Source organism: Schistocerca americana, chromosome 1 (assembly GCF_021461395.2).
Source record: "Schistocerca americana isolate TAMUIC-IGC-003095 chromosome 1, iqSchAmer2.1, whole genome shotgun sequence".
Classification (NCBI taxonomy): Eukaryota; Metazoa; Arthropoda; class Insecta; order Orthoptera; family Acrididae; genus Schistocerca; species Schistocerca americana.
In genome coordinates, this window is record NC_060119.1 from 513,187,329 (window position 1) to 513,212,832 (window position 25,504).

Genomic DNA, 25,504 nt, shown 5'->3' on the forward strand with positions numbered 1-25,504 from the left:
GTGATTTGCATTCACAGTTTCACTGGGTTTTAGAAGCTCATGATACACCACACCTTTCTGATCCCACCAAACACAGAGCATTGCCTTCTTGCCGAATCGATCTGGTTTTGCAGTCGATGTTGATGGTTGTCCCGGATTAACTCATGATTTTCCCCATTTAGGATTCTTAAAATAAATCCATTTTTCATTGCCAGTAACAATTCGATGCAAAATTTATTTTCTTTCATGTCTTTGAAGCAAAATTTGACAAATGGTTTTTCGGTTTTCCATCTGTCTTTCATTCAATTCATGTTGCACACATTTTCCACACTTTTGGATCATTCCCATAGCTTTCAAACGATCATAAATTGTTTTTGTGCAACATTTAGCATTGCTGCCATTTGCTTCAGACTCAAAGTATCATCTTCATTCAATATTGCTTGCAATTCGGCATCTTCAAACTTTTTTGGTGGTCTTCCACGTTCTTCATTTCTTACATCAAAATTATTATTTCTGAACCATTGAAACCACCTTTTGCATGTTGCTTCTGATACAGCATGATCACCATATGCCTCGACAAGCATTCAATGTGAATCTGCTGCACTTTTTTTCAAATGAAAACAAAAAAATCAATGCTTTCCGCAAATCATCACTTTCTGGTACAAAATTCGACATTGTTAACACGATGAAAACATATGAAGTTGTTTGTTCCATGACTTGATGTATACTAAATATCTTTGACAGATGTCATACCAACCAAAAAAAAATTAAGGCTCGTTCACAACAAATGTTGCCTATCGACACATTTGTATCTTAACGCTCATTTCATACCGGTACACCTGGTATATAGTAATGTAGGTTATGGTCACAGATATCATACAACGCAGGCACAATTAATTGAATAAAAGTAATGAGTACAGTTATTTCAGGACTCATGCCCACTACCTTTAGCACACCAAGTCTCTTAACCACTATGCTACATGGGTGTTTCTGAGTAATCCACTTTGTTATTGCATCTTCAGCCACCTACATGATAACAAGAAATTCTTTTACATGCACAAGCAAAATTACTACTTTAAATAAATTCAGACAAAGTGAAAGGCAGTTTCAACCCACCACAGAACAGAAAAAATTGAACTGAAATTTACCCCTTCTTGCCAACTGTTTCTAACAATTTCCCAGGATTATCTTTACAATCTGCAAATCCTTTTTGCAGAGCTGAAGCTTGCTCACATGTATGTCGCTGACCATCTTGTCAGCTGAGAGAGAGGATAGAGCAACTCTATTTTTGCTGTCATGTTCACAACATTCAGCAACATTATTAATTATTTTCCTTGCTCTAGCCCATAATGTCCAACGCCTTGCCCTTCTCCAATGAATGGGTGTCTCTGACCCTGCCCATTATGGGGCAGGAACTGCTTCATCACCCATCAAGATATTATTACTTTAATATGGAACACAACACAGCACAATAGTCACTTCACAATGGCTACATACACAAAGTTCTTCATGAAATTGCTGAAACTGGCCAACTGGACACAAAACATGAGGGAACCAAAGTCAACAAACTCTTACTGACTTATGCCAATTCAGAACTATGAAGCCGTCACTTTACTCTTTGAGAATGTACTGCACTTAATTGAGAATTTAAAATTTTCTTTCATATACGAGGGACATTCAATAAGTAATGTAACACTTTTTTTCCCGAAAGGTTAGTTTTATTCAGGATTCCAATGCACCAAATTATTTCCCACTCTTTTGACTACAAAACCGTATCTATTAACATAACCTCCATTCAATGTGACCGCCTTAGACCGCCTTATTGGGAAGGCCTGTAAGCCTACAGGTTACCACTCTACCAGCCGGCGTCAGACGTCAGAGGCAATGTCTTGCCACATCAATAACCTCCCAATCATCAATGTACTGCTTCCCACAGAGTGTATTCTTGATTGGGCCAAACAGATGGAAGTCAGAAGGTGAGATATCAAGGCTGCAAGATGGATGAGGCAGAACAGTCCTGTGAAGTTTTGTGAGGTCATCTTGGGTGTGCAGGCTTGTGCGAGGCCTTGCCATATCATGGAGAAATAGAAGTTTGTTTGCATGTTTGTGACAATGAACAGACTGAAGTCTTCAATTTACTAAGTGTAGCCCAATACACTTCAGGGTCAACTGTTGCACCATGAGGATGGACATCAAACAGAATAACCCTTCAGAGTCCCAGAAGACTGTCACCATAACTTGACCAGCTGAAGGTGCAGCTTTGAACTTTTTTTTCAGAGAAGAGGTAGTGTCGTGCCTCTCCCTGGACTGCCACTATGGTTCTGGTTAGGTGATGAAACCATCAGGCAGCAAGGAACCCAGAGAGCACACATTTTTGAGTACCCCAACTGGTGGACAAGTGTGCCAGCATACCAACAGAGACGTCCAGTTGAGCAGTGAAGTGTTGGATTGTGATCCGTCGATCACCTTGAATGAGAGTATCCTCATGGTCCAACAATGCAGGAGTCACAGCTGAGTGCAGTCAACAGGTCTATGTGATGCTCTGGTTTTCTGCCAAAATAAACTAAATGACAGCTGTCTGTTTGGAATGCACCTCCCTTACAGATGACATTTTTAAGGCTTACTTACTGCACTGCCACTTACTGGAACTTCATGAAACTATAGGGGCTAAAGCAGGAACATCACACAAAAGATTCCTCATTTTTTCAACCTATATTGATGGAGAAAAAAAATGTGTTGCATTATTTATTGAATGTTTCTCATATGTAGCTGGAGCCAGGCTGCAGACATGGGTTCCCAGCACCAATTTCTGTAGTGTGTATGTGGCAAACTGGCCTTTCCACCACAGCAGCAGTTCCTTCTGGCAAACGCTGTTGACATGGCATGCTTTTAGACCTCTGCTGAATGCACTAACACACTCATAAAACTGGCTAATTAACAGGGAGGCATGAGAAAGGGGGTACATGGTTGTTGCTAGCTGTATCCTGAACAGCAGATGACAGTGAAATTGCTCTCTTGGTTTCTAGATTTTAGATGGAGGAGATGGCCTCACACCATTGGCCTCCAACTGGTCACCAGCTAGCTCAAACATGAACCACCTATCTGTGCCTTTCCTATTCCCATCTTCTGCTAACACTCAGACTGGCAGATACCCCTACAGTTCAGCATGGACAAGCCCTTGCTTACACCATACCATCAGAATATAGTCAAAAGGTTACTTGGTTACTTTAATGCTCTCTTTCATTTCAAACCGCCACTCTCCTTGCAACTCCCCCCCACCCCCCAAATCCTGCACTCCAATCTTTGACACAGGCTGCCTCCACAAAGGAGTGGCTTGTACAGGTTGTTCTTTGATTTACACACAAGCAGATAATTACAGTGAAAACTTGCAACTGGGAACACCACAAAAGAAAAGCCAGAGGAAAAATTAATGGTCAACCTCATTTACGTAATATATGATTCATATGAAGTATACATTTTCTATCATCATACCATTCAATGTGCAAATGTAGTGCTTAAATGTGTGCAGGTGTAAATCAAAAAGGATGAACCAGAATTAACAATCATCAGTAACATCGGAGAAGACAACAGAATGCTGAGTATAAAAAAGAATTTTTTTTCTTTTTCACTTTGTAGTGAACAGAAGTGAAAAAGACCATTCTAGGGCATAAAGAAAATTCAGAATGGGGGCAGAAGGGGGGGGGGAGGGGGGGGGGGGGGAAGGACAAGGAATTGCATAATAATGGGGACAGTGAAATGTTTAATAACAGGGACCTACGTGCAACAGTGAAGGATGAAAATTTTTCATTTGGGGAACCCAGCTTTGTTGAGAAAGATGGTGTAAGGGAGAGATATGAACAACTGGAACATGGTAGTACGAAGATAGCCAATTTGAAACAGTTAATGCTAGATATAGGCAGGCGGTTAAAACTGTACAATCAAAAGATGGACCATAATAATGAACAGTTGAATCAAAAATTAGATCAAATGTCTACTAAATTGGACACAGTTGAGGTATGGATGGGTGCCCTTCAGACACGAGTAGACGAACTTGACAAGGGCATTATTAAAAACATTGAGCAATTAACCCTTTAACTGCTCTGGACGTGTTAACGCGTGCGCCTTTGTACTTGTCTGTGTGTGCTCTGAACGTGTTTACTTGCGCCACCAGCCCTTCTACTTCGTACTCTGAATGCGTAGACATGTTCAGAGTACCAGGTAGAAGGACTGGTAGCACACGTAAACATGTTCAGAGCTCACAGGGACAGGTACAAAGGTGCGCACGTTAACACGTCCAGAGCAGTTAAAGTGTTAAATTATGAAAATCACTACTGTCAATGAGAATCCAGAGGAAAATATTAACACTGTTGAGGAAATGTGAATGTGAAGCTAGTTACTATTACAAGTAGCCTAGAACAGAGTGTAAAAGTGGCAGATGAAAAAACTTACACGTGTAATCAGCAAAAATGGTGTAAACAACTTAGAAGGTAATTTTTCTAACCTAGCTAAAAAGCAGAAAGCCTCAATCCACACATTGTCAGTAGAAACCTAATTAAAGACACTGGTAAAATGTGGTGTAATACTGTAGATTTTATGCAGCACTGTAAAGACAATTTTATGTCAAACATGGCCAACTGCCTGGAAATTAAGTTCACTAAAAAGTTTTTTGAGGGTAAAGCACTGTCATGGGCTAACCAAACTTTTTGTGCTGACATGTCATTTGAAGCTTTTTGAAAGAAACATTTACATAAATTTTGGTCAGAAACAGAGCAGGCATGTGTCAAAAGTGAATTTTTGAATGGAGCAAGGTAGCGGGAGGAGAAAAACAGTATGAAAAATTTTGTAGACAATATGCACATTAGCAGACATTGGTAAAACTTTTGATGAGCTCAAATTGATTGATGCTTTAAGACGGAGATTAGCAGCTGAAATTCAGTGGGATCTGTTTTATGGACCAGATGACACACTTTAACAGTTTTTAAGGTATGATGACAAGTTGGATAGCACTTTGGAAAGAATAGGAAAATAGCACAATAGTTAGCACAATTTTCCACACAAAAATAGGAATCAAAAATCAGGAAATAATAATTATCACAAAAAAGAAAACAAAGACTATCATCACCACCACAACAACTTTAAGAATCACAGTTGTCATGGTGAAAACAAGCAGTATCAGCAGAATGGTTATCACACCACAGTTTGGCAAAGGAATGATGATATAAATTTCAAATACAGAAACAGACACTGGCAAGATCTCCACAATTCAAGAGAATACCCAAGACACAACTCTATATGAAGAAAAAAAATAGGGGGGGGGGGGGGGGGGGAGGGGAGGCTCCATTGTCAGTCTGCAAGTTAGCAGCAGAGAAATGTAGAAATGTAACAGTAAATGGACCAACCAAATTAATTATCCACAGCAAACAAAGTCATCTGATGTCACAAATAATTATTTTAAGGAAGTGTATTATCCACTGTGCACCATTACAGTAGAGAAAAATTAATGCCACACACAAAAACAAAAAGACACAGTTGACGACTATGATGAATCATATACTTTTTCTTTCTCTTTCTTCGTTCTTTTCTTTTTATACATGTGAGTCACAAAGACAAAGGTAAATTAACGAGTTGCTTTGTGGCAGAGATAATGTTTTGATTACAAAAAAAAAAAAAAAAAAAAAAAAAAAAAAAAAAAAAAAAAAAGTGGTTCACTCTTCAATTGATTAACTTCTGTATCTTCACCTGTTTGTTACTAGAAGCAGTAGCACAGTAGCAGGTGGACATATGATTAGATCCATCATAACAGCATTATTTAAAAATGTGTATTTCAAGTGTACATTAAAAGTGTTAGGAAAAGTTATTAGGAAAGTAAAGTTTTATTCAAAACATCGCACACCTGTCTGTCCATCACTTCGCCCATGCTGAGAACCCTACATCCGGAGGTTCGGAGCAGAAAAAGATGAATTTGCGTGAGCAGCGGAGGAGCAATCCTGCATCGACATTGTTATCATCAGGACTATGCACAATGGAATTAATGTGAAGAAGTACTGGAGGAGTACAGATTACTCAAGGATGTTACATAATTGCAGAACTTTCAGAGGATTTTATCCTGGGGATAAATTGGATAGGCAACGTCAATTTAATTCTTGATTGTGAACAACAAAAGCTTTGTGTTTCAAAACCAGATTGAGGCTGTGTTGTAACCAATTTTCTCAAGTCAGTTTTCAACAGTAACAATAAAGCTAATATTATTCAGTTTTTGAAAGAAAATTTGTGAACTGTGGCACTCCTGTTATAGACACAAAGAGGCAGAGTTTGAAAAACTGGACTCAGTGAATATCGAAAACAGAAATTAAGATCTTTACCTAGGGGATATAGTGATGTCTTTAGTAATGTGCCAAGAAGAGTAAGAGGTTACCAGCGTACTTTACAGTTGAAACCTCACTAAACATTTTTACAAGACCTTATAGTGTACCAATTGCTAGAAGATCATCAGTAGGGAAAGAAGTACACAAAACGGAAGTATGTGACGTTAATGAAAAAAGTACTAGTCCTTACAGTAACCCACTTGCACTAGTTATAAAGAGAGATGGAAGTGTGAGATGAGTGTTGGATTACAGATAGTTAAACAAATTTTTATACAGAGAAAACAGACCACCCTGAAAACACAGATGAGCTTTTACACATCTTTAAGAAAATACAATTTATGTTAAGCCTCAATTTGACATTAGGATTTCACCAGGTACCTTTAGCAAAAGATTTAAGAATGTATACTACCTTTTTATATATTGGTCATTGTTATTAATATTGTGTTGTACCATTTGGTTTGAATTCATCTGTTGCTGAATTTATTAGAGCTTTGAATCATGTGCTCGGTACAGAACTTGTATCACAACTTACAATCTATGTACTTGACATTTTGATAACTGGGCAATATTGGAATGAACACTTTCAACTTTTGAAACAGGTATGCAAATAAACTTGGGAATGGGGAATGACACTTAAATTAGAGAAACCAAATTTACTGTGCTAGAAGTTAAATTTTTAGATCATGTTATTGCTAAAGATGGGGGTCTTACTGACTGTGAGAAAATAGAAGCCATTTTCAAATTCGCAGCACTACATAACAGAGAGCAGTTAAAGCCACATTTTGGTTTATGTGGATTCTATCAAAAATTTGTTAGTAATCAAAGTCTGAAAACACCATGTTTGAGAAATTTACTTAAGAAGAATACTGTGTGGGTTTGGAGTGACCAATGTCAGAAAGCTTTTGAAAATATACTCGAACAACCAACACTTATTACACAGACCTGATTTCAGTTTGCCTTTTTGCTTATACACTGACAGCTGTAATTATGAAATAGATAAGGAGTTATTTCAGGAAAAAAAATGGTGGTAAAATTACACATCATCCAATTGCTTTTCAAAGTAGAATGTTACTCAAATATTAAAAATCTTACACCGTTACTGAAAATGAGTTATTGGTTATTCACCGGGCATTTGACAAGTTCCAATATTATCTGATAGGTCACAAAAATATATTCAGACCACATGGCACTAAGTTACCCTCAAGAGTGCAGATTATACCATGAAAGACCCACAAGATGGAGTATGTTTTTATAGCAATTTGACTATGAAATAGTACACATCAAAGGTACTGACAATGTTGTTGTAGATGCTTTATCTAGGTTACCCTTAGGGGGAATTAATGAATTACATGATCAGACTGAGGGAAAAGAGTTTAAGATGAGATATATGAAGGATTTTCACAATGAGGAAGTCATTAGAGCTATGTGCAACAGAAACAAGAGAAATCAAAATCATGATTCAAACTGGAGGTTAGTCAAAAGCTGTTTAGATAAGAAAGGGCATGAAAAACTGGATAAATTTTACAATGTACGCAAAGGTACACTATTTAGGAGGACAGATTATGACTCAAATAACTGAAAGCTATGTTGACCAGAGGAGAAGCTGAAAAATTTATCAGGTAAACTCATGAATGATAAGGACACTGTGGCACTCAAAAATGCATCCAAAAGTTCAACAGAATGAAACTTCCTGGCAGATTAAAACTGTGTGCCGGACCTAGACTCGAACTCGGGACCTTTGCCTTTCGCGGGCAAGTGCTCTACTAACTGAGCTACCCAAGCACGACTCACGCCCCATCCTCACAGCTTTACTTCTGCCAGTACCTCGTCTCCTACCTTCCAAACTTTACAGAAGCTCTCCTGCGAACCTTGCAGAACTAGCACTCCTGAAAGAAGTAAAGTTTGGAAGATAGGAGGCGAGGTACTGGCAGAAGTAAAACTGTGAGGATGGGGCGTGAGTCGTGCTTGGGTAGCTCAGTTGGCAGAGCACTTGCCCGCGAAAGGCAAAGGTCCTGAGTTCGAGTCTCGGTCTGGGAGAGAGTTTTAATCTGCTAGAAAGTTTCATATCAGCGCACACTCCACTGCAGAGTGAAAATCTCATTCTAGTTCAACAGAATGTTTATTTTTACAATATGTCTTAAAAGGTAAGGAAAGAACTGTCTTCATGTGATAGATGTCAGTGAGTAAAGGTAAGTAATATTACATGTCAAGGTGAAATCCATAACATCATTCCTGAAAAACTTATGGATTTGGTAGCTGTTGACTTCTCTGGATCTTTGCCAAAGAGTAGGGATTGTCAAATTACATTTTTGCTATGGTTGACATTTTTTTCTGAATTTATAAAATTTTGCTCTGTCAGAACTGCCATAAGTAAGGAGATTATTTCTAAGACTGAGAAGGATGACTTGAAAAATGTAGGAAAACCAAAAGCCATTCTGTCAGATAAAGGATCACAGCTCATATTTAAAAATTTGTTGAAAGAACAGCAATTTAACTCATTTTGATTTCCGTTTATAAGCCGTCATCAAACCCTGAAGCAAGATACACAAAAGAGATAGTCGCCTATGTCATACATTTTGTAATCATAAGCATCCTACATGGTTCAACACATTAGTGATTTTGAAGACATTGTGATTAGCTTACAACACAGTTCCACTGGATTGACACCTTTTGAGATTATGTTTCATAAGAAATCTGCAGACATTCTATCACAGTTGACAATTATGTCTATAGAGGAAAGAGGAGATTGTCAGAGAAACGATGAAGAAACAGGGAGAGACACGAGAAAGGACACATGACAGTAAAGTAAAAGTAACACAGTTTTAAACTGGGATTATGTACTTGTGAAATCACACATTGTGATAAAGTGTATGCAAATATGTTGTCTTGATCTCATGATTGTAATACACAGAGGGGTGTACACTTATTTGCACTTTATGTGTTTGGTGAGTACAAGGGCCTTAGCTATTGTAGTACTGCTTCCTGCTAGTTTTCTGTACCACAGCTTCTTGTGCTATCTTCGTCTCTATCAATGTTTTCTTCTATTGTCAATGTTATCTTTTGTTTTTGAAGACACCAATCATGAAGAAGCACTTTCATATTACAAAGACAGCACATGAGACACTGGAATTGCTCCTCAAAACTCACTTTCCTCAATATGCTCTGCCGGATAACATGGACCAGTATGTGACCCCAGAGAGACAACGGTTCTCAGACACTCGAAGAGAGGACTGGGAATCGGCCAAGGAGCGTGTGAACTTCAACAAAATCCAGTGGGCAGTGGGAACATTCCAGCCATTCAATTCACCTGGCCCAGATGGAATTTTTCCAGCTCTCCTGCAACAGGCAGGAGGAAAGCTTATAAGAATCCTATGCAGGCTATTTAGGGTTAGCTTAGCAGTAGGAATCATTCCCAATGTTTGGAGGGCAGTGAAGGTTGTCTTCATTCCAAAGCCAGGGAGAACTGATCATACCAAGGCCAAGGATATAAGACGAATCAGTCTGCCCTCCTTTGTTCTCAAACCACTGGAAAAACTGGTTAATGTATACGTTGGGGAGAGAAGGTTCTGTAGGGTCCCTCTACACCTGAACCAACATGCATACCAACCAGGTAAATCATGTGAAACAGCTCTCCACCAGGGGACTGATGACCATAGATGTTAAGTCCCGTAGTGCTCAGAGCCATTTGAACCATTTAGCTCTCCACCAACTCGTCAGGAAGGTGGAAAAAGCACTTCACTTCCAAGAAACAGCCCTCTGCATCTTTCTGGATATCGAGGGGGGCCTTTAGTAACACAACCTTCGATTCCATGGTAAGGGCAGCAGAGGTGCATGACCTGGGGACCACTATATGTAGGTGGACCAGAGCCATGCTTAGTGGAAGGAAGGTAGAGACTACCATGATGAATGAAAAGATGGTATTTAAGACCATTAGAGACTGCCCACAAGGAGGAGTTTTGTCTCCTCTATTGTGGAATCTAGTGGTGAACGAACTCATTGAGGAACTAAATTCAAGACAATGCTACTGCCAAGGATACGCAGACGACCTTGTCATAGTAATACTTAGCAAATTCACTGACACAGTCAGGAATATGGCACAAGGAGGGTTGGACATTGTGCAAAAATGGTGCATTACACAGGATCTGAGACTTAATCCTAAGAATACTGTTGTGGTACCATTTACGAAGAGACATATTCAGCAAGCAAGTTGTAATCTAAAGCTCTTTGATGAAACTCTACCTGTGAAGGGGACAGTGAAATATCTAGGGGTAACCTAGGGTGAGAAGCTAACTTGGACCCCTCATATTAAGAGTATCTGCTCCAAGGCAAAAAGCACTTCACTGAGTACTAGGAGGGCTTGTGGCAAAAACTGGGGCCTAAGCCCCAGGGGTATGCACTAGATATACACCACAGTGGTTAGACTTAGGATTTCCTATGGGGCTGTAGTGTGGTGGAAGAAGGTAGAACAGTGGGTTGCTGCTAAAGAGCTTGCTAAGGTGCAGAGATTGGCCTGCTTAGCCATAACGGGCTGAATTAGCAGCACACCAACCGCTGGAATGGAAACCATGCTGGATATGCCTCCACTTCACCTTTAGGTTAAGATGGAGGCAGCAGCTGGCGCATACAGACTTAAAACTGGCCAAAACTGGGTCTCATTTGGATATCCAGAATCACACACTAACATAGTGGGTGAGGTAAATATAGTAATGGCTGGGGAAATTCCCGCTGACTATATAATAACTCCTAACTGCTTAGACAAGCCTTACAACATAATAATTGGAAGTAGGGAGCAGTGGGAGAAAACAGTTCAACATCATTCTTTAGCAAAAAAGTAGTGTTTGACATTTCTCCGCTAGGATGATAAAGTAGCTCTTCTCAGATTGAAATGCTGAAAAACTATCTTTAAATTGATAAAGACAAAATGAATATGTTAATGATAATCCTTACAAACTTATAGTGGTTTTCACTGTGCAATATCACCACTAAAAGTCTCGGATATTGTTGCTTGAGCAGTCTTACTGGCAAGTGCCACCAAACAAAAAGTCTCAGAAGTGTTCTCTGAGAAAACACTCTTTTTCAGTCTTTAGTGACTTGTTTTGTTGATCTGTACCAGGAGAAACCTTTAAAGTCTCTGAATTATTCACTGAGCACATTTTCTAGTTTATGTAAATACCCTTAAGAAGTCTCAGAACTGGTCTCTGAGCAAGTCTTTATCATTTATGCAACTTACCTCATAAGGTCACTGTGCACTATACACCATAAACCAAATACTTGCATATACATTTACCCACTTGAAGGAATTTTCACTATTTAATATTACAATTTCTGCCTCATTTGTGAAAACATTTATTTTTAGCTATATACACATTTCTTTTCTCGTGTGTATTTGTAAATAATGATGAATGAACATTCTGAATATCTGAGAAATTCTCAGAGCCATGCAACTAGATACTAAGCTTGTCTTCATTACTATACTTATGGTGGGTGATTACAAAAAGCCATTTCTTTAAGTTCAAAACAGTTTTTTTTAATCTTATCTTTCACCTTTAATGAATGGCGGTCACCATTAATGAATGACGGCCATTTTCATTTGTAAGCACCCAACGATGTTGGGTTTAGAGATGTAAGCAAAAATATGAATATCTCTGCACTGGGTTAAGTTACAACATTGCAATTGACATTATTGTTTTTAGAAAAGTGTCCTCTACAACATTGTCTGTTACACAAAATACCCTAAATTCAAAAATAACCAGTCAAAATGACCTCCAAAGTGTGGTATCCAAATTTTCAAAAATCCATTTTCTTAGGCCCAAAAATAACAAACAAGGAGTGAGTTATGAGAATCTATTTTTTTCCTATAGTTAGATATCATACACTTCTAGCCTGATAGAGGACAATAACACTTACATATGTTTCCTTAATTTTCTATGAATTTTTGAAATTTGAAAATTTTAATTTTTTGTTAAGTTTGAGGTTAGTTATCTCAGGTGGGACTGAATATAAAAATATAATTTTTGCACAGTTTGTACACCTATATGATAGCAACATACTGTAAAAATTTAAACATTGATATCTGACTGTGAACGAAGATATGAATTTTTGAAAATGAGGAAATAATTCACATTACTCTACAACTGATCGTAAGACAGTTGCCTATTCATGTCTGATACTGGTGGGATATAATCAATTGTTATTGAAGTAAGGTACTGAATTATATACGAAAAGTGGAAACATCACTGAAATTAATATTTATATTATTTTGACGTACTTAAAATAAATATTTTCAATTATCATCCTTTGAGATGCGACTGTTCCTAACGTGGTGAATGTTAAGAACACTTACTTTTTCATACAGCTTCTGTGATATAGAATAAGACCTCTCAGTAGCTGCAGTAAGTTCAACCACTGAAGGTTTCCTTAAAACATTTTCCATTGGTATCCAAACTTTGTCACTAGTAGATTTCTTGAATGATGTTCTTGGGCCAGCAGGGTGGAAGAATGCACAAAAACATCATTGTTTTCCAAACTTTTCTTTCAACCTCTGCAAGCCACCACTGTGCATCATACACACATGCCACTATGTCATTCAATGTTAAAGACAGAGATGTAATTTTACTGACAAAATTATCCTCATAAATTTTGCTTTCTGATGTTACATAGCATCGAACTAAGTTTTCGGCAATGTCAAGGAAGTGGAAATGCCGGGTTCCTTTTATTGCTGTACAGTTTTCAAATCTGGTTTGAAGTGTTGTTTTCGTATGCAGAACCACTTCTTCTTTCTTGATCAGAAAATAGGTAATGCTTTTAATATTATCCTTGCAAAAGACATACATGTCCTGTACTGTGAGAATTTGGTCTGTGGTTGGTTTTTGTAGGCTGGCTTTACTTACTTCACGTTTTGTTGTACCTCCTACCCCATCACAGGCATTTTTACCATGGCAAGATGCAAAAAAGTGCCATTCAGCCTCCAACCCAAAGTCTACTTTGTGGTTGCACAGATTTGAAAAATTATTTTTGTTCTTATACTGACTACCACTTCCATCTGAAAAGTATATCAGCTTCTCAACATTGGGAAAATTTTCTTTTATGTAATTTATTAGATACTTTTGAAAAACATGCACAGCCAAAGTGTTCTGCTCCAAGTAGTCACTTAGAATGCAAATTGACGAACTGCAGACTTCATCTTTCTCATTTTTAAAGCAGAGAATAAATGGATGCACTGTTGCCTGGTCATTGACCCAGTGGTACCCTTGTATTGCATCCTGAATCACAAATGTAAAATTTTCTGCAAAATCAGCTAGCACTATGCATTTAGTTTCACAAAGTTGTGCTTTTTTGTCCTTCAAAAACTTACTTTGGATTTTAGAAACATAATGGTGACTTTTGAGTTTTTGTAAGTTATCAATTAAAGATTCCAAGTACTCTTCCTGAGATTTAGCCACTGTTATCATTTCTGCCCTGTCAGTTATGACCCACTGTTTGAATGTAATACTGTCTGGCATTTCCTCATCATATTCGTGAAACAATTCAATAATGGTTTCCTTACCAGGGCATTTATTACACAAACTCACCATGCAGTCATAACTGTTAGTGTCACAGACCATTAAATCTAGTAACTCTTTGTAGTTGAGATCACTGAGTTTTACACCCGCAATCATCAGTTGGACATTTTGATGATATAAACAAACACATACGGAGTGTGTCCCTGATGATCCAACCAAAATACACCACTTAGGGTGGAGGTCACAAAGTTTTGACCTTCCTATTTTGCATTCAGGATGAGAATTTTTGAAAGCTACATAAAGTTCATTTAAATTTGACAGCATTAGCCATTTCTGCTATGTTATTTTAACTCCATTTATAAAAACTCTTTTGCTATCTTTGCAACCTTGGTACATTCTACTGTTTTCATCATCTTCAAAAAACTGCTGGATCTTTTTAATTGTTTCTTCACTTATATCTATTATACCTACTACTTTCTTCTTTCCTAAAACTGGAAGAATGCCTTGCTCTTTCACTAATTTTCAGGTTAGTTTAAACAAACAGTGAGAAACGTTGAATTCATGAACTATTTTTTCTCTTGACCATAAGTCAGAGAGCAAACTTAAAATTTTAACTTTTTCCTCTTTAGATGTCAATGAACATTTAATTTTTAATTTCTCTATTACGCTCAAATATTCAGTGTCAGATGACGCTGGTGGTAGGTTTCCTTCTTCTTTAGAAATAATGTTGGTGTCTGTATTATTAAAGCATGATTCCAAGTCTTTTCTAATTTTGTCTGACATTTGTTGTACTGTATTTTCAATAGCTGCTTTTCTTTTTCTGCTACTTAATTTTATTATTTTCGAAGCAGGAGATACATCTCACTTAGAACACATAATAAGGACAAATGTTCAAGTTTTATTTCCCTCAAATCTTTAGTAATAGGCTTTTTATGAACTTTAATTGGATCACAGCACTTTCTTCCAAAAATGTGGTTGTACTTCAGAATATGTTTCTTCTCTTGATACTCATACACTGATGTAACAGAAGAACTTCCTAAAAATTTAAACAAAGTTTGTCTAACTTCATCAAAGTCATTAACATTTTTCAAATTTTTTGAAACTGAACCGTAAACTGTTTTGTGACACACTTCACTTGCGATCTGTCCAACAGAGAACTGTCCATCCATGTTATTGCATTCCAGTTAATCTCTCAAAATTAATTAAAAATTGCACACAGAACAAAGCACATAACACATTCTACACTCTCGATGAAGTATGTACATCCACTGTAACAGAGGTTTCAGAACAGACTGACTGCAACAATGCCACACCCAGCAATAATGTACTTCTTTATTGACAATAAACGTAAATGTAAATGGGCATTTTTATTACCATAGAACAAAGCGAAAGCTCCTATTGTTTAATACTGCATTATTAAAAATAAATAAACTAAATGAATATTGGATGATAGTGTTAACTAAATATATGTCACAATTAAATTTTATTACAATGAAACAATAAACCATTTAAATAGGTAATACCCATAAGATCAGTTGTAGAGTAATGTGAATCATTTCCTCATTTTCAAAAATTCATATCTTTGTTCACAGTCATACATCAATGTTGAACTTTTTACAGTACACATCTATCACATAGGTGTAAAAACTGTGCAGTAATAATATTTTTATATTCAGTCCCACCTGAGATAACTAACCCCAAACTTAACAAAAAATTAAAATTTTCAAATTTCAAAACTTGATAAAAAATTAAGGAAATGTTTGTAAGTGTTCTTGCTCTATATGAGGCTAGTAGTGTATGATAGCTAACTATAGGCAAAAAATACTCTCATAAATCACTCCTTGTTTGTTATTTTTGGGCCTGAAAAGTGGACTTTTGAAAATTTGGATACCAAACTTTGGAGGTCATTTTGACTGGTTATTTTCAAATTTAGGGTATTTTGTGTAATAGACAATGTTGTAGGGGACACTTTTCTAAAACCAATCATGTCAGTTGCATTGTTGTAACTTAACTCAGTGCAGAGATATTCAAATTTTCACTAATGTCTCCAGACTGAAAAATCGTTGTGCGCCTACAAATAAAAATGACCGCCATCCAGTAAAGGTGCAAGATAAATTATTTTAAAAAAACTGAACTCCTCAAATATAGGGCAATCACACATAAAAAAATTAAAATATTTAAAAATGGTCAAGCAACCATCACTGGATCATTTCATTTCATATGGATTGACCCATATATGAGGGTCAGCTTTTTGCTATAAAACTAGCAATTTTGCCAGTCAGCAGAGAGTTTAGGGTCAGCAGTTCAAATGTACAGCAATTGATGGTACCCCGTAGTGAAATGGGAAAGGACACCAGGTGCACTCACTGTGTTTGCCTGGGGGCCTCATTCAACTCATTGAAAGGCTATTCCAACAGCTACTGAGCTATTGAGGGAACATGGTGCAAACAACAGAAGATTGTGGAGCACATTGGAACAAATGATGTCTGTCGTCTGGGCTCTGAGGTCATACTTGGGTTATTCCAGTGACTGGCAGAGGAGGTTGAGGAGACCAGCCTTGCACACGGAGTTTCAACAAAGTTCACAATTTGCAGCACTGTCTCCAGAACTGATTGCACCCCTTTGGTTCTGAGTCAAGCAGGAGGACTGAACCAGAGACTCTGAAAGTTCTGTGACAAGCTAGGCTGTGGCTTCCTGCAATTGTGCCACAGGGTTGAGAACTGTAGAGTCCCCCTACATGGGTGAGGCATGTACTGCACATCTGTGGCTACTACTCAGGTGTGGGGTACACACAAGGGTCTTTTAGATTAGGCAACTCTCCAATCAATACAAATAACAAAAGCTGTATGAAAGCCAGAAGTACCAGTATAAGATCAAAAGAAATGCCTCCAACATGAGAGTATTAAAATCCTAATGGTAAACAGCCAAAACATTGGCAACAAAGGGCCCAAGTTTGAAGCGCTCAGGAAAAGCAGTGAAGCTCACATAATACTAGGTGCAGAAAGCTGGTAGAAACTTGAAACTGTTACCAGTGAAATTTTTGGGATAAATTTAAGTGTATATCGAAAGGATCGACAAATGGGAATTAGAGGTGTATTTATCGCAGTACACAAGAAAGTCAAATCCACAAAGATAGAAACTGAAGCTGTGGTTGTCTGGGCAAGACTCAGTGTCAGCAGTGGGCATAAAATGGTAATGGGATCTCTCTATCACCCACCAGGCTCATCTCTTGAGGTCACCAATAACTTCAGAGAAAACCTCTGTTCACTTGTACATGAAGTTCCCCAATAATACTGTAAACATTGCTGTAGACTTTAATCATCCAACAATTAACTGGGAAAATTACAGGTTTGTTGGTGGTGGGCATGATAAGATAACCTGTGTAACAGTCCTAAATGTCCACTCTGAAAAGTACCTAGAACATGTAGATAGGAACTCCACTCATGGTGCAAACATATTGGATATACTAGCAACAAACAGACCTGACCACGACACATTTGTAGTAACAATGGTTATCAAAGCACAAATGACAACTACATCAAGCAGAGAGATATACATGTTAAGTAAACTAGATGAAAATTCAACAGTGCAATACCTCGGTCTTGAAACTTTCAGCACACAGCAGGAGCATGTAGAGGAACTCTGGCTTAAGTTTAAAAGAATATTTGACCATGAACTGGATAGATATGTACACAGCAGAACAGTCCATAATGGGAGGGAACCTCCATGGTAATTAGTCACTGTAAAGAAACTTCTAAATAAACACAGATTACTGCATAAAATGTGTAAAACAGGGCTATCAATAGAGAGATGCTAATGAAATACATTTGGCTGTCAAGAGAGCAATTCGTGATGCCTTCAATGACTACCGTAGCAGAATATTTTACAGAACCCAAAGAAATTCTGGTTGTATGCAAAGGCTGTTAGTGGCACCGAAGTTAGTGTCCAGACCCGAGTGAATGAGTCAGGAATTGAAATTGAGATCGCATGGCAAAAGCCGAAACGCTTAACTTAGTTTTCAAATGTTCCTTTACCAAGGAAAATCCAGGAGAACTGCCCCAGTTTATTTCTCACACCACTGAAAAGACAAGTGGATTAAATATTAGTGTCAGTGGTGTTCAGTAACAGCTGAAATCATTAAAACTGAACAAAGCTTCATGACCCAATGGAATCCCTGCCACGTTCTACACTGAATTTGCCGCTGAGTTAGCCTCTCTTCTAACTATAATCTATCATAGATCCCATGACCAAAACCCCATGCCCAGTTCTTGGAAAAAAAGGGTAGTAGAAGTGATCCACAAAACTACCATCTAATATCATCTACAACAATTTGTTGTAGAATCTTAGAACTTATTATGAGATCAAACATAACAAGGCATCTTGAACAGAATGACCTCCCCCATGCCAACCAGTTTGGATCCCAAAAACATCAGTCACGTGAAACCCAACTTGCATTTTTCTCACACGACATATTGAAAGCTTTGGGTAAAGGCAATCAAGTAGATGCGTTAGTTTTTGATTTCCGAAAAGCATTTGACTCAGTACCACATCTACACTTATTGTCAGAACTTCGATCTTATGGGGTATCAAGTGAAATTTGTAAGTGGATTGAGGACCTTTTGAAAGGGAGGATACAGCATGTTATCTGGATGGAGAGTCATCGTCAGATGTAGAAGTAACGTCAGGTGTACCCCATAGAACTGTGTTGGGACCCTTGCTGTTCATGTTGCATATTAATGACTTTGCAGACTATATTAAAAGCAACATCAACTGTTTGCAGATGATGTAGTCATATATAAAGAAATACTCTCTGAAGGAAGGTGCATAGATATTCAGTCAGATCTTGATAAGATTTCAAAGTGGTGCAGAAACTGGCAACTTGCTTTAAATGTCCTGAAATGTAAAATTGTGCACTTCACAAAATTAAAAAAACATAGTATCCTATTACTATAATATCAATGAATCGCTGTTGGACTCAGTCAACTCACACAAATACCTGAGTTTACATTCTGTAGGAGTATGAAATGGAATGATCATATAGGCTCAGTAGTGGGTAAAGCAAGTTGTAGACTTTGGTTTATTGGTAGAACACTGGGAAAGGGTAATCAGTGTAAAAAGGATTGCTTACAAATCACTTATGTAACTGGTTCTAGAATATTGCTCAAGTGTTTGTGACCCTACGTATGGCTCACACAGGGATCGTGAGAGTAAGATTAGAATAATTACTGCACACACAGAGGCTTTGAAACAGTTGTTCTTCCTGTGCTCCATACATGAATGGAACAGGAAGAAACTTTAATAATTTGCACAATGGGATGCATCCTCTGCCATCACCTCACAATGGTCTGTAGGATATATATGTAGAGGTCATTCTGCATGGTAATAATCTTGTAACTAAATATACCTGTGTTTAGAGAAGCAGAGAAAATTGAAAGCAAAGAAAGTAATATTTTTCAAACCTGGAGAGTAAAGTAAGATAAAAACCTTTGAGAAGACTTGAATAACTTGTTGTTAATTAATGGATTTATTGTAGAGAGAAGAAATAAAAAATGTTATAATGTGATGAATCTGAGGTAGAGATGATGTATTGGGTTATTATAGTGAAGAAATGTTGTACTGGGGTACTGAGAAGATTGGTGATGTTCTTTGGAGGTCACACTTAAAAATGCAAGTGTTAATTAAGTTAAAAAAAAGATGGGTTGAAGTATGGAATAACAGATTCCAGGAGGAATAGTTACAACTAGCCCAAATGATGGCTGAATTTAAAAGGTAGACAGAAACTATTATGTCTGATTAATGAAGCAAAACTTACAAAGCAGTATGCCTATATTTACACTAAAAAACTTAACCACACTAAGCACAGCATGATACAGTTTCTCATTTTTCTTAGTTCTAGTTGTTCTTTTATTATATGTTTTATGCTATGTACTTTCATATTATTGTCATTGTTATATTATTCCTAGTTCTGTGACAACTCCCTTCACATTTTACAATCCACTGGGTCTCATGTTGGCATCTCACTGCTGAAACCCATTTGTGATGGTGACTTGGGTCCTCACCAGTTTGTGACAAAGTGTCATATCTGTTGCAGCTATCTCCAGAAACATCTAATGATGGTGAAGCAGTATGGGTATGTACCACAAAACCAATCATGCTAAAGAACTGCAGCAGGAGAAGCTCGCAATACTATGGACAAAATGTCAAATGAGATCTTCATGAAGAAATATAAAACATACTATTCTGTACAGTATAAGATCAGAACTGTAATATTTTAGTCACACCAGTTCCCCACTTTCACCAGCCAGTTATCATTCTCGTGCTCGCATTCCATCTGGTGAGCTTGTGTATGAAGCTGGTCTCACTACAGCATTTACTTTCTGATACAAGATATTTTATCACACATTTTGCGATAACCTTTCTTAATTGTCATAAATTCTGTAAATATTTCTTACAAAAAATTGTCTTGATTATTTTGATAAACGTAAATGTCAGAGAGGTATGTAAGCATGAAGACATTTAATAATCTTTGACCAATACATTGTTATCTTTATGTTTAACAATCTATGGACTATAAGTGAGTAAAGTAGGTGACTTGCTCTGGAGTTGTTTGGTAAGAGAGGTTGTGTATGCCAGCATGTGGTCAAAGTTGCCCATTATGTGTAAATAACAATGCTCAAAAGTATCTATTTATAACTGTGAACCAAAAAGAAAAAGTGTTATTTAAAATTTGTAAAATGATTTCAAGAATATATGAGAGGAAAACTGAAACCTATTCAGTGTTTTGATTAAAACTGATACAACAAGATCAAACCTGTGAACTCCCCCAAATCCAAATATTTTGTCAATATTCTGCAGGAAAATAAGAAAGAAGATCCCTATCAGTGTGCTGTTATGAAGGACAAAGTATATGTCCTGAAAATCAGCAGAAACAGAATTTATATAAATAATTTGAATCAGTAATTGTAGTGTGGGGTGGGTCAGACATGGTTCAGCACGTTTATATGGACTGTGTTAAGACAGCGTGTTGTGAAATTATATAAATTCTACATTTATATGGCTAATATGTGACTGAAATGTATGTTTGATATATTGATGTACAATGATTTTCTCCTTGAAAATGGTTGTAACAACTGAAAGTGGTAGAGAATAAACAGAAAATTGTACAGCTGATGGCACACACATAATTTTTCAAAAGTTTAAAAATCTATTCTTTATTAGAAACTGATTCATGTTATATTTGCCCCCCTCCCCTCCAAACACAGATATGCAGACACAGATGCAGGCACACACACCCGCACAGCCACTCACACACACCATTCCACACACATCTATACTACACACTCCACAACCCATCTTACAGTATTTGGTGGAGGGTACTTCTTATACCACTATCACCCCCCGCCCCACCCCCCTTCAACTGCCCTTTTCCATTGACAAATGATGTATGGGAAGAATGTTGTGGTCATTTTGCAAGATGTGTGTGGGAGGAAGTAATAAGTTGATAAGTTGCCCAACTCTTCTCAGAACACACTCATATCATGTGGCTCATTGAAGCTCTCTTGTAGTAGCTGATCTGCCACTGGAGTTTGCTAAGCATTTCTGTAACACTTTCATGCCAATTAATGACCCCAAAACGAAGTGCACCACTCTTCATGAGGATCTCATCTATCTCTTCTATTATTCCAACATAGTATGGGGTCCCAGACTGACAACAATAACCAAGAATCAGTCAACCACATGGTTTGTATGCCACTTCTTTCGTAGGTGTATTACAATTCCTTAAGATCCATACAACCTTTCTCTGAAACTGCCTATTTTCTCATTGTTTTCAATTTCCAGTGAATCTCATCATAGCACTTGTTTTTCCTACAGTTTATTTTATGTAGTCATTCCACTTTCAGCTGCTCCAGATGGTCACTCCTAGGCATATTGTGATTGTTACTGTTTCCTGAGATTTGTCACCACTAGTGTAATCATATAGTAACAGATTTCTCTGCTTATGTTAATGCAGTCCCTGCATCAATCTTCAGTTCTCTGCAGAAGTCATCACAATAAAGTTCAAAGTTCTTTATCATCACAATAATAATTACTTTGAAAAGTATGTCTGCAGCCATTATTGCACTCTGCACCTCAGATTCCTTTTTGATTACCTGAACTGCCTTTCATTCAAATTGCTTATTCTTTTAAATTCTCAACATCCCCTATCATTTCTCTCACTTTCCTTTTGTCATCAGCATACATTTCAAATCCCTGCTGTTTTAAAATTACTGACATTATATGGTGCATGTTTCTTCATGAGATAAATACTGCTGCAGTTTTGATTCACAAAAGTTTGGTGACCAATAGGACAGATTTGTAGATCGGTAGTGAGATAGACAAGTACACCACATGAAGGATGATGAACACAGGCACAGATGGGCGTCAGTCTTACCGTGCACTGCTGTCGGCCGCCCCAGCACCCTCTGTCAGGAACCACCTGCTGAAATGTGTGTCCACGCTGACATATGCCCATGCTCACCATTGTCAACCAAATACATATGTCACCACTGCAACACCGTCCCTCATATGACCAACAGATCTTTTTTGTGTTCACTGTGATTTTAACATGGTCAGTGCTGGACCCCATGCCATACTGAGTTGGTACCTTGTGTCCCTGTTAAGCAAATTAATCGAGCTGTGAATTTCCACTGCTTCTTTAATAATGCTGTCCCAGTACGAAGACACTGATGACAGAATTTAGGTTTTTTTGTATTCCATACAATGTCCTGTGCTGAGGCAATGTTTGGCCACTGCAGATTTCTCTGGCTAGTCCAGAGCACACTTCACCATGATACTGGAACATTCTTATGTCAGTGTGATCATCAAATGATAGGATTTTGTTATGAGGTTATTTTACTACCAACAAAACCTCAACTACAAACAGCAGATCTAAGCTCTCTCATTTACTCTTTCTTCATTTCCTTCCATACTTGATACAGCCAGGTGAAAATTCCCTTAATTTATACAGGCAGGTGCCAATTCCAACAACCTGCAGCAGTAAAGTCAAATCCAACAAAAGCCTACCACTGTTCTCCATGAAAGCAAAATTCCATCCAAGATGTGGTAGCTTCTCATGCCCAATTTAACCTTAACAACATATTGTGTAAAACCACATGCCAAATCAAATTCAAGCTTAAAAAATCCATCTGCTATAGCCACATAAATGATATGACACTGCCAATGTATATGATATGGCATAGATCGTGAGCTACAGACTCCACAAATGGTAAATCTTAAAAATGTGTCTGAACAGTGTGCACTGTAAGCAAGAAACTGCACGACTATTCCCACTGCTAACAACAAATGAGCTCATTAGGCCTACTAGTTTCTATACATAAGCATATTTTTAAAAACAAAACCCCCACCTAAAAAATTTTACTTAATGTATGTCAAAACAATGACCAAGAGGCTATATTTCATTGGTTTACTGCACTTTTTGCTTTTGTTCAAAGTGAAATTAACTTGTACAAAATACATTACATCAAAATTAATATTATGTCCACCTCACATCATGCCTTTTCAAGGGCTTGAACTCTGTCTTTGACTCAATAAGTCTTTCATGTGCACCAGGTTCAATTTCATGGTACCAGGCATGAATAATTCCCCCAATTAACTCTATTCTATTGGTCAAGAATATTTACTTAGTTTTTAAGACATAATAGCCCACAAATTTTGAATATGATTCATTTCCGGAGAATTTGGAGGCCACCATAACTGCTCAATAATCAGACCTGCGCAACACTCCTGTACAACCCTGGTAAGGTGACTAGCTCACTGTCATCTTGGAAAATGAATGGCCCACGGTTTTCTCGACTAAAATGATCCCTTTTAGTATTTGCTACCTCATTTTTAACAATATCACTTTAATTTAACCCTATAATTGAATCTATGCAAACTGTAATTCTTCCTACTGCTTTAGAACACATCACTCCCCACAGCATTACACTTTCACTGAACTATTTAACTAGCACAACACAATCTTCCTTCAGATCTTCTCCTGACTTCGTCCACAGTTTCAGACCACACACATTAAATTTCCTCTCATCCGAAAAAATCACTCTCTTCCAATCCTCAGATGCCTAGTGTTGATACACTCCAAGAAAGCTTCTTTCTTCAACATGCTTTTTGTGGGTGGGCTTTCTTTGCAGGTACTTTCTTCATTAGGCTGAGATCAGCAAGGTGTGTTAACACTGTTTGAGGGAAAGCTGAGATTCCAGACCCCTGCTCAATTTTAAATGCAATCTGAAATACCTTTTCTCTTTTCTATAACCTGTAAAGCCAAATATTTGTATAATTAACTATAGAAACACAAAGTTAATGTTATTTATGCTATTATGGCACAGCAGATAAATACAAAAACTATCTGGATACTTAGTACATCATTTTTTCACACACTTCTGCACAAAATGCACACAATTGTCAGCAGCATACAACAGCTGACACAAAAGTAGAGGGAAGCCAAACTAGAGACATCTGGTGGAGTGTAATATGACTTCCAAGTATACAAGTGCCATCTAGTATCAATTATCGTAACTAACTGATGTATGTGTCACTTCAGTCTTCATCATATCAGATAAAAAATTGCCTTTCTGTGGATATTTACCATACAATATTTGTTCAGCAATTATTTAGACATTTGCTGGCATTAACAGAGACCATCGAAGTTCACTTGCTGAAAGATCAATAATTAATTAGTTAATTTAACATAAGCTAAAATAGAGTTGAAACACTCACTTGCGATATTATTTTGGACCATACGGGGGTAGTAAATTTGAGTCGTCAAGTGAGGGTTGCAGGATCACGTTTCCAACTTTTAATTTCATAGCACTTGCTACCACAGGTGACAAGTTGCTACACAATATCTACTGTTGCATCTTGTTGTTGCTTAAACACGCTCCCATAATTAACAAAAGGAACACTTTAAATTTTGATGAACTGGTAAATAAATACCTACCAGTGAAACCAGCTTGAACTGCAGCAATTCCAAAATCTCCATGCAACTGTTCCACCTTTTTAAGGATAGATGCCTGCAATGCATATGAATTTAAGTAAAATGGTACCTTTTGTTGCTTGCCTGTTGGATTTACTTCTACTGCAAAGTACCTGTAACAAAAGCACACAGCACTAATGTCTGCATTTCTCTGTTACCACCACATTAGAACAATAATTTTTTTTTTTAATTATACTGAAAGAAAATGATTCAGTAACAATATTTCAAAACTACTTACAATAAATTGATCAAGACATATAAGAATTGTAACTTGTATCAAAGGGGATAATTTATGGAACTAATTACATAGAATCTTAAAATTTTCAACAGGTAATGCACATTTCAAATGAAGCAAGGAGGCTACTAAGAGGATGACATAGAATCAGTATTAACTTAATATCAAGAATGAAATAACTTCATTTTAATTAACTGAGGTGTGTCACACTTGGCGCTGATATAAAATTTTCTTTATTTTCTCATTTTTCATGTTTATGACTCAATTTTCTACCATAGTGATAACTTTGCGACAGAAGCTAGTCACATATGCACAATGTGCTTGATTCTGTGCAAATGCCCAGAATTATTCCAGTGATTAATAATACAGCCAAGAAATCTTCACTGTGAGAGTA

The 25,504-nt window shown here is 37.3% G+C and overlaps 1 protein-coding gene across 2 annotated transcripts in view; it reads right to left on the bottom strand.

The window, feature by feature from the left end:
• LOC124605040 (ribonuclease P/MRP protein subunit POP5) overlaps positions 1-25,504 on the bottom strand; it is a 156,312-nt gene that overhangs the window by 55,897 nt on the left and 74,911 nt on the right. For both annotated transcript variants that reach the window (XM_047136530.1, XM_047136529.1), the window contains exon 2: positions 24,840-24,988. In XM_047136530.1, the coding sequence (XP_046992486.1) occupies positions 24,840-24,988 (149 nt within the window). The remainder of the gene's footprint in view (positions 1-24,839; positions 24,989-25,504) is intronic.